The sequence below is a fragment of the Ursus americanus genome, chromosome 23, assembly GCF_024610735.1.
Source record: "Ursus americanus isolate L20-20 chromosome 23, mUrsAme1.1.p, whole genome shotgun sequence".
NCBI classification, from domain to species: domain Eukaryota; kingdom Metazoa; phylum Chordata; class Mammalia; order Carnivora; family Ursidae; genus Ursus; species Ursus americanus.
In genome coordinates this window covers 11,072,452-11,084,256 of record NC_142149.1, presented here as the reverse complement: position 1 = coordinate 11,084,256, position 11,805 = coordinate 11,072,452, and the positions used below count along the sequence as shown (strand labels likewise).

The following is an 11,805-nucleotide window of genomic DNA, read 5'->3' as shown; positions in this document are numbered from 1 at the left end:
ACGTCTCCTGAGACACTTGGTTCCCACCATCTTAAAGTCATTGCATAACTTTCCTGATGCCTTTAGCATTTGTTATTCAACATAATGTATTACTTGACCTCTTTGAGATCTTGGAACACTGTGCTTTTTTTTTTTTTTTTTTAATTATGGGAAAAACTCTCCTCCACCGTTTTACTTCAACATTTTAGGAAAGGCTCTGAAAGTGGCATAGATCTGAATAGAAGGGGGTGAGACCAAAAAATGAGCTGGAAAGGAATCAAGCACAGAGATTGGAATAAGACGGAGTTGGGGACAGTGAAACACAAGCCATGTCTCCTTGACATCATACAACTGGTTGAAAATAAAGATATTGGTCCATTAGCTGGGGTATTGCCAATCAGTTTACTTTAATTGAATGTTTCCTTTGAATACTATTTTGTTGGATCTCTATACAACCAAAGGAAAGGCAAAACAAACAAAAAAACAAAGGAAGTTAGAAGAATATTATAGGCTACAAGTGAGATGAAGAGGAAAAGGATGGATAGAGTAAGATTGACCGTAAGGAGCAAAAAGAGTGATTTTTAGCACAGCAATGCTCCCTGTCCTATGTGGCCTGCAGATATAATGGGCTCTTCCAGGTTGGGAGTAAAACCCACAGAGCTAGTCTGTGCTTTTAGCTTCTGGCTTCCCCACTGGCCTCAGAAATGTCTACATCTGCCACGGAGTCACCGAACATTTGTAGTTCACCATGCTCTGTGTGGCCCCATGTCTGTGATTCAGCAGATATCCTCTGCAGGTGCACCAGGTGAGGCCAACGCCAGACGTTGGTCCCACACGAAGCCACGTGAAGACTTTTCCTGGAGAAAGAGAAAGTACAAAACTAAAACTCAGGGTTGACACAAGTGTCACTTTCATTTGTCCACAGACCTGGTTGTCTGTAATGTCAAGGTTGATTCAATCCACAGGCCGAGTAAAAAGGTGCTTAGTGCTGAAATTCTGCTCACTTCAGGATGTCTCTCCCGCTGACCTCCCAGATAACTTCAAAGAAGAAAACAGAGTTAGTTTGTATTATTTCTTTGGGTTGCAATGTGAAGTCTTCTATGGTTTGTTTTACCTTCCCTTGGTTGTGTAAAGATCCAACAAAATAGTATTCAAGGGAAACATTCAATTAAAGTAAATTGATTGGCTTGGTAGAAACAATACCCCCGCTAATGGACCAATATCTTTATTTTTCAACCAGGTGTAGGATGTCAAGAAGACATGGCTTGTGTCTGAAAATAAGTCTGTTTGGTGTTATTTACAGATACCTTGGCTGGCCCTTAGGAAATGTGGTCAAAACAGGTCCATGTAGATACATCCTTGAGAACTAAGGGTCTAGGGGAGAGAGAGGGAGCCGTCCGGGGCGGAGGAGAGCTTCTTGGTCACTGGATGCTGGTTAACAGCTGGACAGCAGTTGGTGCTGTTACTGCGTTTGTAGCTTTGGGTGGTCGCAGTAACCCTCTGAGGTGGGTACTGGTAGCTCATGTTGGAGATGGTAAACTAGGTGTGCATAGGTAGTAAATGGTAGACCCCAAACTGAATTTAGGCCAACCTCTAAACCACCGTGCCACACAGCAACAGTCGCTGAAGGCAGGAACTGAGTCTTGCCCATGTTTTTGTTCTTAGCTGTGTCGCCTAGACTCTAAGCTGAGGGTAGGTGATGGCCCAGCGAGACTGAAGAAATGGCCCAAGATGGTGATGGAGATGGAGGTTTATCGGGGGGAACTTATGCACTGAGTGTCCAGGAGCAGCAACTAGACAAAGTGTCCACTGCGGAGATCCGCCCGCTGCAAGGTTATGTAACATAGCAACTCGCTTCACAACTACTTGTTGCTTCTCCCTTTCTTGCATGGGCAGCATTCCCAGGAGACCAAAGCCTGCCATCTGGATATTCGTTGTTACGAAGGAGACGCTCCAGGTTGGCCACCCCCAGAGCCCCTGACCTTGGACGCTGAACAGCACGTTCTTTTGCATAGTCTGCTTGTAGGGAATGCAGAGGAAGGATGGGATCCCCACCTTCTCAAGATAGCGATTGAAGGGGCAATCAGGGTGTGCTTGCACAAACCAGCACAAGATGAGCAAACAGACCTTGGGAAGGGAGCATGGGAGCCATGCTCTCCAGAACAGAATTTTCTGAGCTGCTAAAAATTATCTGAGTCTGAGAGGGTCAGGGATTCCCAAGGGAAGAAAGGACACACAAAGTTAGAACTGGCAGGAAAATTTGCTCAGGGAATCATCTCCACCACTCAGAAAATCTTGTTTAACTACATTTTACGCATGGCAATCACACCCGGTATTTAAAAACAAAAACCACCGTTCTAGGAAATGTCTCTATTTCCCACCACCTTTAACTTCTTTAATCATGGTGTGGTGTTTTTTTGTTTTTTGTTTTTTCTTTACATTTGGTAACATGTTGATGAAAGCAGTGAACTAGCTCTTATATTCGAATTTTTTTCAACTTGATGTCAAAGAATTTGTAAATAGGGAGGCCACTTTGTCAAGAAAAAGACACGTGAAAATATTTGAAATAGAAAATGTACTTCAAAACTGCACATATGAGATTTATGTTTCCCACCAACTTGGTCATTTGATTTGTTACTAAATGGATCAACATTCTTAGACCAGGTGGCAAACATACACAAAACGTCAGTTATAAAAACAGGCAACTCTAAAGCCTCGATTTTAAAATACAATGAAAGTGGGACTTCATTGATTTATAGAAATTTTAAAAAGTACAATAAATTCCTAATAGCCAGTATCAGACTAGGTCTATACTATTGATAGTGTTACCAGCGGATATGGTTTCAGATATACTGATATCAGATATTATGGCCAATGATGGTTTAATATTTTTAGCCAGAAGAATATACATGAAAATTTTTTTTAAAAAATGTGTGATGCTTTTAACATGGTCACTTAAAGTTCTTACTAAAATATCAGCTTCACAAAGTATCAAACTTGTAGAAGAATAAATGTACGGACTTTCTCAGCCTAGGTTAGAAAAAAGTATTTTATGGTTTTGATAAAAAATTAAACAAAATGTGTTTATGGTACTCAGAAAATGACATAACCCCATAAAAGTAAATGTACTTATTCAGTATTGTACAGGAAGGTGGAATCAGGGTGACCTGCAGAAACACAGAGGTGGTGACTGGGAGGTGGGCTCAGCCACATGCCTCTGTCCACATGGTTGCTGCAACTGCCCAGCCCTTGCTCCTCCTCTCCACCACAGGAAGAACCATGTCAGTGTCTATAATACGGTTTCTAAAAATATGACATTGATGCTATAAAAATAAATGTCTTAAAAAACAACCACAGGCTTGAATGGAAACATAGGGTGTTTGGGGCTTCAAGGGTCTTCCTGTGGGAGGAGCTTCCACTTCACTGAAGGGTCAAGTTCCTCATCAAAGTCGTCCAGCTCCTGCTCCTTGGAGAGCTCCAGGAAAACCTGAGAGGGACAAGAAAGAAGGAAGGATGTCACGCTGCCTCCTGTAGCTCCGAGTGAGTGCAAAGCGTATGCACACGCTGTACATTTGCGGCCCGCGGATGAAACAGTCACTCACACTGACCCACCTGCTCCAGGGTGGACTGGGAGAGGCTGTACTCCTCCAGGTCGAAGCTCTGTTTAACTGCAGAAGGACGGACGGATGTTAGGAGTTCATCTATTTTTATACCCAGACGGTCTTAGAAGTCCGCATACCGTACGAACAGCAATTTTTAAAAACATCTTAAATAAAACAGTTTAGATAAGAATGCTGCTGATTTAAGCACATGCAGTTAAAAGTGCACCCATGCATTCACTGGGGTCTGGGGAGAAGAGTACCTACACTGTGCTCATTTAGCACAGAGCTGGAGATTTCTATCTAAGAAGGAAACAGTGCTGAAAAGGTTTCCTTCCGGGTACGTGGGAGCCAGCGCTTTTCACATTCAGCACAGAAAGAGGCTGAAGGAAGACACGTTTTGCAAAAGGAAGCCTCAGAAGATTATGGAGAAAGAACGTCTGTGGTTCCCTGGGGAGTAGATATCCTTTGACCCTCTTTCCACTGTGACTGCTTGCTCCTAATTGAGTTGAAAACCTTCCTCCTTGACCAGAATAGATGGGAAGGGTGGTCACAGCCCTGATAGGTGGCAGCAGCCTGGCAATGTCACCAACAGTACCAGGCCAGTACTGGTCACAGTGCCAATCTGGGAGTGTCTGCATGATCACGTGGTCCAGAAAGTCAGGGTGCTCCCCACAGAGAATGGAAAGGGGGTGTCACCATGACCATGAATGTTATCAGCAGGAGTACAAAGAGCCTTCTAGAACCAGGAGACTTGAATCTCTTCCCTAGGGAAGGTGATAAGCAAGCAAAAAGAGCTGCGACAATGAAAAGAGCATATAGGGAGGGAGTTCCGGCTAGCGCAGCTCAGGGAGGCAGAGTTAATGAGCTCAGGTGGCAAGACAAACACGGGGCGGTGGTGACAGATGCAGTGTGGTCAGTTGTGAAGCACAACAGACACAGGAAGATTGTTTTAATGACCAGACAGGAGGCCAGTTTCTTAATACACAGCCTAAGGCCACAAAATAATACGCCAAGTCCATATAAAATTAAATTGTAAATACGCATCATGCATCAATGTTCCCAAAGAAAGCATCCTCCTTGAATGCATACACAACTGAATTTTGACTTAGGTTTTCCCAATATATATATACAAAAACACATGGAAAAATCCCACAAAGCAAAAGTAAAATCACTCTCATTAACCCCTTGCCCCTCAACACCCCAACACACACAGAATCCTCCACTTCTTTGCTTTTGTGCCCCTAAAATTCAATTGGAGATTTTTAACTTTAAAAATTAACACCTTAGAGATGCCTGGGTGGCTCAATCAGTTAAGCGTCCAGCTCTTGATTTCAGCTCAGGTCAGGATCTCAAGGTCGTGAGATCGAGCCCCGTGCTAGGCTCCACGCTTAGCAAGGAGTCTGCTTGAGAGTCTCTCTCTCTCCCTCTCCCTCTGCCCCTTCTCTTGCTCATGCTCTCTCTCTTAAAATAAATAAAATCTTTGAAATTAACACCTTAGCTCATGTTCCATTTCTGTCAGGCCGATGGATTAGTCTATGATCTGGAATTATCTGCTTTCCAGGATCTTATTTCAAAATTTATTGCTCTTACCCTTCTCTAATGTGAAGAAGGCTTGTGCTAAGGGCCGCACATCTTCCACTGGCAGTTTATAGACCATCACAGAAGAGTACCTGTGGGAGGAGAGGCGGGGCTGAGGCTGATCCCGCCGTTGCAGGTGCAAGCTGGCTTCGACCCTGTCTCTGGTCATTATCCTTAAATAAGAGTCAGTGTGGGGCCGGCGAAATGCCTAGGGTGAGGCTGTTCACAAGGAGAACAGGGGATGGGAGAGGCTCATGTCCTTGGCTCCTGGGATGGAGAGGAACAGGTGCAGAGGACACGTGGACATTTGCCCAAGTTGCCTGCCACCTTGTCTTTTCAGCTGAACACTTGCTTCTCCAGCTTCATCTGCCACCAGGGACCGATGCCACGTAGTTTCTTAAAGTCACCCAACTCAGGTGGGGGTCTAAGTCTTTTCTCTAGAGAACTCGTACCTCTCCAGCCTCACCCTGTGCTAGCCAAACTACTTTTCTCATTTAGGGTATCATTGAGTCTGTGATGAGGGGACTGGAAATCACCAGGAATTCAACACCTAATAATGTTCAGCAACAATTTTTAAAAAATAATTTGTCTCCCAGATGAACGTTTGTCTTTTTATCATTTGAAAATCAGGAAGATTTAGATTTCGTTGCATAAGATACTATTTCCTCTATGTATGGGACGGTCATTCTCATCTATTCTGTTCATTCCCTGCGCCTTTGTTACCTGTTTCTGTTCAGTCACGGGCTGCACACGGAAGTACAGCATTTGCTTTGATATTTACACTCCAGGGTAGAAATATTTCCCCACCATATTGTTATGACTTATTATTACTCTTTTCTATCAGTTTTCTCTACTAACTCCTAAATTGTCTGTCTTCTGCAGTAAATTCTAGGCGTTAAAAGTGACCCGAAAGTTAATCTTTGATTTTTTACTGTATGATTTTCCTGAGAACTGACCCATGACCAGACTGTATGTCAAATTGGAAGTGTTAATAGATTTGAAAGAAAATAATTAGCTTTCTATTCCACCTATGCCCCTTGTTAGCTCTGTCATGTGACCTAACTTCTCAGTTTCCTACACTTAAAGATAACATTCAATTCCATTTGTTAAGGTCCTTGTAGTGGCCAGCTGCTCACAGTGCTTTTTGGAAGTCATCTCATTTTTCACTGCGACAACAGTGTCTACCTTGGCAAGTCTCAGTGCGGATGAAACAAGAAAGCACGAGACCACGACCGTGTCTGCAGCTAGTAGGACCCCAGCACATGCTATCTCCGATTTTCCATCAGCTCTCCTCTTCTCTCATTTAGTTTCTGCAGTGTCCCACAGATGCTTTCTTTTAGGTTTCCTTTGGGGCTCAATGTGGACTCTAATGATGCCAAATCCATGACACCAGCAAGGAAAAGCTGACGTTCGGTATCAGCTCAAATCCAGCAGCCCTCTTTACCTTTCCTGGCGGGCAGCCTGGGGGAAAACCCTCAGAACTTCCTGATGGAGGCTTTCCCTCTGCTCGGGGGTCTTCACCTTCATCTCCAGCAGGTAATTCTTGCCAAATTTACTCTTCAGGTGCTGGATGGAACCGATACATCTGGAGGTCGTCACAGAAAAGGGGAAAGGGACGGGGCACACGATGTTTTGAGACTTGATTTGCTGCTGGGGTTGTCTCCAGGCGTCACTGTTAGACCCGGATACAGTGGGTCTAGCTCGGCCGAGCACTGTGCAGCTGGGGGCCGAGGGTGGGTTTGGACGGGCACCCACCTCAGCTTTCCCGACACCATGATGGCCACGCGGTCACACACGGCCTCGGCCTCCGCCATGTAGTGGGTGGTCAGGAGGGCGCCCCTCTCTGTGTCTTTGAAGGTGGCCCGGATCGCCTGCCTACATCGTCAAAAGACCATTTGCAATTAAGTAAGACTTCTAATTAATCATAAATGGGCGGAGAAAAGAATTTTTAGCGGCCTGCGGGTGAGTCATTAGCAAAGGGAGCTCAAGCAAGGGAGGACCCTGGAGAGGGCAGGTGGGACGAGGAGGGTGAGCCAGGTAGGGCCGCTGGACGCGAGGCAGGCGCTGGAGGAGAAGCAGTCACCGGACACGGAGTTGATCACCAGGTTGTGTGGAGAGAGAAATGCTGAGCAAGAGATTGTTAATGAAAGGGCCGTGCCAAGGAACAGAGACAGAATTCAACCACAGGGGCGTCACAACCTAGTAGGAGAAAATACATGTGGAATAAATATTCAAGACAAGATCCAGAACCCACGCCCACCTTTCCAACCTAATGGGAATGACCATTCCCCTCCGGAGCACTGGCCACGACGACCTTGGCCCACAGACGCGCCGCCCGACCTCAAAGATCAGTGGGGCAATGGTCCTACTTACAGTGAGTGTGACTGGGTCCAGCCAATGCTTAGTTTTTCTTCAATGATGAAATATTACCAGAGAGGGTTTGTGTTTGTTTTACAAAATATTGGTGTTACTAATATTGAGAGGTGTTCCCCCCCCCCCCCCCCATTAAGAAACAGTGTAAGGGACCATTTTTACACAAGTAAAACACTTCACAAATTTCCTGCAAGGCGCTGGAGAGGGCCCTGGCTGGGGAGCGCCCCTCACCACATTTGCTGCTGCCCCTCGGGGTCCATGCCGGTGGACGGCTCATCCAGAAGCACCACCGATGGGTTTCCCAGGATGCTCAGCGCGAAGCACAGCTGCAACGAGAGGAACAGCGAGTCTGGCACCGACCTGTGGGGTGCGCAGAGTGACACTGAGCCCCCCTCTTACCTTCCTCTTTATTCCCTCGGATAAGACCTTCACGGGCAGCTTCAGCTGGTCCTGCAGCTTGAGTGCATCCGCCAACCTGAATTAGCAAACACGCAGGAGCATTACAGTAAGGAAGTAAGGTAGGAGGATGGGCCACGCAGCACAGGGATAGGGAGCAGAGCTCAGAAATGCAGTTCGGAAAATAGATGCCAGGCAATTTTTTAAACAAGATTTTATTTATTTATTTGAGAGAGAGAGGGAGCACAAGCAGGCAGGAGGGGCGGAGGGAGAGGGAGAAGCAGACTCCCCACTGAGCAGGGAGCCCAACACAGGGCTGGATCCCAGGACCCTATGATCATGACCAAATCGGAAGCAGACACTGAACTGACAGAGCCACCCAGATGCCCTGATGCCAGGCAATCTTCAACTAGCTGGTCTGATCCCTCCAGATAGAAAGTTTTCCCTTTTCAAAGAAAATAAGCCCACTTCATGATTTCTAAATAGTTGTTCTATGATAAATACTTTATACTTAGATTTTAGTATTTTTGATAACGTTCACCAATGATTTCTATTTTTATATTTAATATGAGAAGAAAATTAACACATCCAGGAAACCAGTTTCTAGTGGGGAATCTACCCTGTGTGATCTGGGTCTCCTGTTCTGGACTGACAGTGAAACTCCTCACTCCCAACCATCTCCCATCCCGGCAGGTATAGAACACATGTGGCTCCCACCCACCTCGAGATGGTGACTGCTGCGTCCGCTTTCCTCAGCCCTTTGATGGCAGCAAACACCTCCAGGTGTTCCTTCATGGTCAGACTGGGCCAAAGCACGTTCTCCTGGGGACAGTACCCCAGGAAGCCCAGGGAGCCGTCCCCAATACTCCCTTTTAGTAGCACCTGCAAAGAGAAGCGCAGTCTCAGAGCCTGCCTCTGGGTTTGTTTTTCCTGCATATCTCAATGGCCTCTTCTCCTTACAAACCTAGACAAACTAGGCACTCTCTAAGTCCTAACTGGGCTGAATAATCTGTAATCATTCTGCGCGGAGAGAGGCTGTCACAGAGGAAATACATGAAAACAAGTGTGTGCACCTTCTCATCTAAGCTGAAAAGTCGGGTATCTCGCAAATATGTCTTGCCATCATGGCCACCAGGTTATGTCCAATTTTTTTGTCATCATAGTCAGGAAACAAGTATATGAATTTATGAAATTTTCATTCTGCTGAGCAAATTGGGCAATAAACAAGTAGAAAAATGAGCGGCTGGAATACAGACAGCTGTCTGTGGTGCTAAGTGGTGCTCTCACGGAAGTAGTCAGGATGCCGGGAGGGGACTAACAGGATGCTGGGGGCGGGGACTAACTACAAACATCACTAGGTAGGATGGTCAGAGACAGCCCCTCTGCTGAGGGACCACTGGGGCGGAAGTGGGACAGGCACCTGCCACGGAAAAGCCCGGAAGAAAGGAATTTGGAGCAGAGCAAAGCACCAGTGCAAAGCCCTGTTCCGTGATGATGCTCGATCTGTTCTTAGACCCGAGGCAAAGCTGGGGGCCTGGCGCAGAGTGAGGAAGGCATGTTACAATCGGCCCCCTTGGGACAAGCCAGCGGGGTGCAGGGAGGGGCAGTAAGAGGTTGTTGAAAATACCGAAGTACGATGACGATGGCATTTTTTATAAAGATCACACTGGCTGATCTGATTAAAGCTCATTCCATGACACCCAAATAGTTCGCTTTGTTAACTTGGATTTTACTTACCTTTTAAAATAGTTCATTACCGTCTATCTATGCACAGTTGCTACCTCCTTTTTTCCCCCCACGCTTAATGAGAAATCAAATAAGGATTTAGGGCCCAGATGGTGACTGAATGGGAGTGTGGGCTCCACTGAGCTAAGGAGTCCAGTTACGGTTGAGAGAGCCACCAACATCCCTGAGCGGACCCGTTCACCATTACGTGCTCTCATCTCGGCTTCGGAGGGACTGTGAATATTTGTTTCCTCTTCCCTCTTTGGTGGGATAAGTGTCAATCATATTCCTGGAGGTCTTTTCCCTTCTGGGCTTGAGCACCACTCCCTCTCCCCTGCTGTGGTGCCACAGACCTCTGCCTTGTATTCCGTTCTCCCCAATCCCTGGACATCCTTTCCAAAGAAGCTCTTAAAGTTGTCTATTTGCTGCCATAGAATTTTGGGGGAAATATGTTCTCTATACCTCATGTTGTCTCTCTCTTTACTAAACCTGAGCTCTTTTTCTGGTGTCTGAGCACCTTACGCAGGTCAACTGCATGTACGAGTCAGGTTGACTTCATATCCCTGTTGCTCAATTTTGAATCATTCCTTGAAAACACTCTCAAGAAATAGTGTATTTCTACAAATATATGTCTCAGTATCCAAGCACTTTGTGAAGGACAAGGAATATAATGGCTTAATAAAGTTTTTTTTTAAAAAAACATTTTAATTCAAGATTAAAGCATTACATACTAGGAAGACAATACCCACTGGAAGTACAAATCCCATATGTCAACTATACTTCCATTTAAAAAAAATCAAAGCCAAAAATGTAATGTGTTACACTGCACTCACTGTTAACAAATAGAAGCAAAGAGTTTGCCAAGAAAAAAAAAAGTGCAAATCCATGTGTTTTATGTTACGATACATAAGGCTTATATAGATTCTGATGTTGATTTCTGATCTGATACTAGACATTCCCTCTAGATGTCTTTGAAGGCCGAAGTAATTCTTCCCTGCCAATGATTAATTTTTCCATGTATGAGCATGTGAATTTTGTGAATGTGTTATCCCGCTACTTTATCTACTTCACTCGTCTAGTGATGAAATGAGATTTGCGCTTTACAAAGTTTTCACATCTTGTGGGTTTATTCTGAGCATCACGAGACAACGCATTCTCCACCTAATTCCCCTACCTGTCCAGCAGTCGGTGTGGTATCTCCAGTTATCATCTTAATGGATGTGCTTTTACCAGCTCCGTTGTGTCCTAATAATCCTAAAACCTCACCTGAAAAAAAATTGTTTACACTTAATATGAATTGACTTGAATAGTAAAATTAAGACTAAAACATAGTGTGAAGTCTTGCGATGTGACAAGTGTTGTGCTCTGTGCTTTCTATATGGTAGCTCATTTCCTCATCAACCCTGAGAGGTTGTTATCATAATCCCTTTGTACGTATTTGGGGACGGCTCTCGGAGATGAGGTGAGCGGCCCCCGGTCACACTGATGGGAAGGGGTAAAGCCCTTCTTGGAAGCCAGTGTGTCAGACTCTGTCTCCCATGACCCTAAGCACGGCGGGATTAGGACACGAAATGAGGTCATCTCGCAGCAGCTGGTCAAGCCTGCAGACTGTGCTGGCACAACCCCAGTTCGTTCTCCTGTGAAATATAACAAACGCTAGGAAATCGATCATGCGCGTGAAATAGAAATGTCATGGCTTCAGTGGTTTGTTTTAATAGAGTGCTTACGGTTTCCGTGTAGATGTGATTCCGCCCATCCATGGGGTGAGTTACTTATTCTTACTGAGAGATGGGACGTGTAAAAGGTGCTGTGAAGGTCACCTGCTGATGGGTCTGTGTGTGAAACCACGAGGCAATGTACAGAATGACTCTCGTCAAGACATAAAGCTCATGAGGGCCAACAGGGGAAGGGCCGGGGGGGGGGGTGTCAAACCTTTTCTAACACAGAAAGAGACATTTCTTGCGGCAATTTTCTTCTTCCTCTTGGAAAAGCAGCATTTCCTTTTCCCCAGATACTCTTTGCGTAGGCAGCTGGCAATAATGACTGGTTTCTGTAAGTGACAAGTAAACCTCATCAGACCTTAATTCTCTCCATTAAATTTGAAGCTCTGTCTTCCCACTTTCTATGCCATCACAAAAGACCTTCCATGAAG

The 11,805-nt window shown here is 45.4% G+C and overlaps 1 protein-coding gene across 1 annotated transcript in view; it reads right to left on the bottom strand.

The window, feature by feature from the left end:
- Positions 1-362: 362 nt before the first annotated feature.
- LOC123802947 (ABC-type organic anion transporter ABCA8) overlaps positions 363-11,805 on the bottom strand; it is a 68,079-nt gene continuing 56,636 nt past the window's right edge. Inside the window, exons 30-39 of the mRNA XM_045813962.2 lie at positions 11,586-11,703; positions 10,828-10,919; positions 8,650-8,810; positions 7,932-8,007; positions 7,764-7,858; positions 6,915-7,034; positions 6,604-6,744; positions 5,172-5,251; positions 3,592-3,647; positions 363-3,466 (exon numbers count right to left, since the gene is read on the bottom strand). Coding sequence (XP_045669918.1) covers positions 3,368-3,466; positions 3,592-3,647; positions 5,172-5,251; positions 6,604-6,744; positions 6,915-7,034; positions 7,764-7,858; positions 7,932-8,007; positions 8,650-8,810; positions 10,828-10,919; positions 11,586-11,703 — 1,038 coding nt within the window. The 3' untranslated portion in view covers positions 363-3,367. The remainder of the gene's footprint in view (positions 3,467-3,591; positions 3,648-5,171; positions 5,252-6,603; positions 6,745-6,914; positions 7,035-7,763; positions 7,859-7,931; positions 8,008-8,649; positions 8,811-10,827; positions 10,920-11,585; positions 11,704-11,805) is intronic.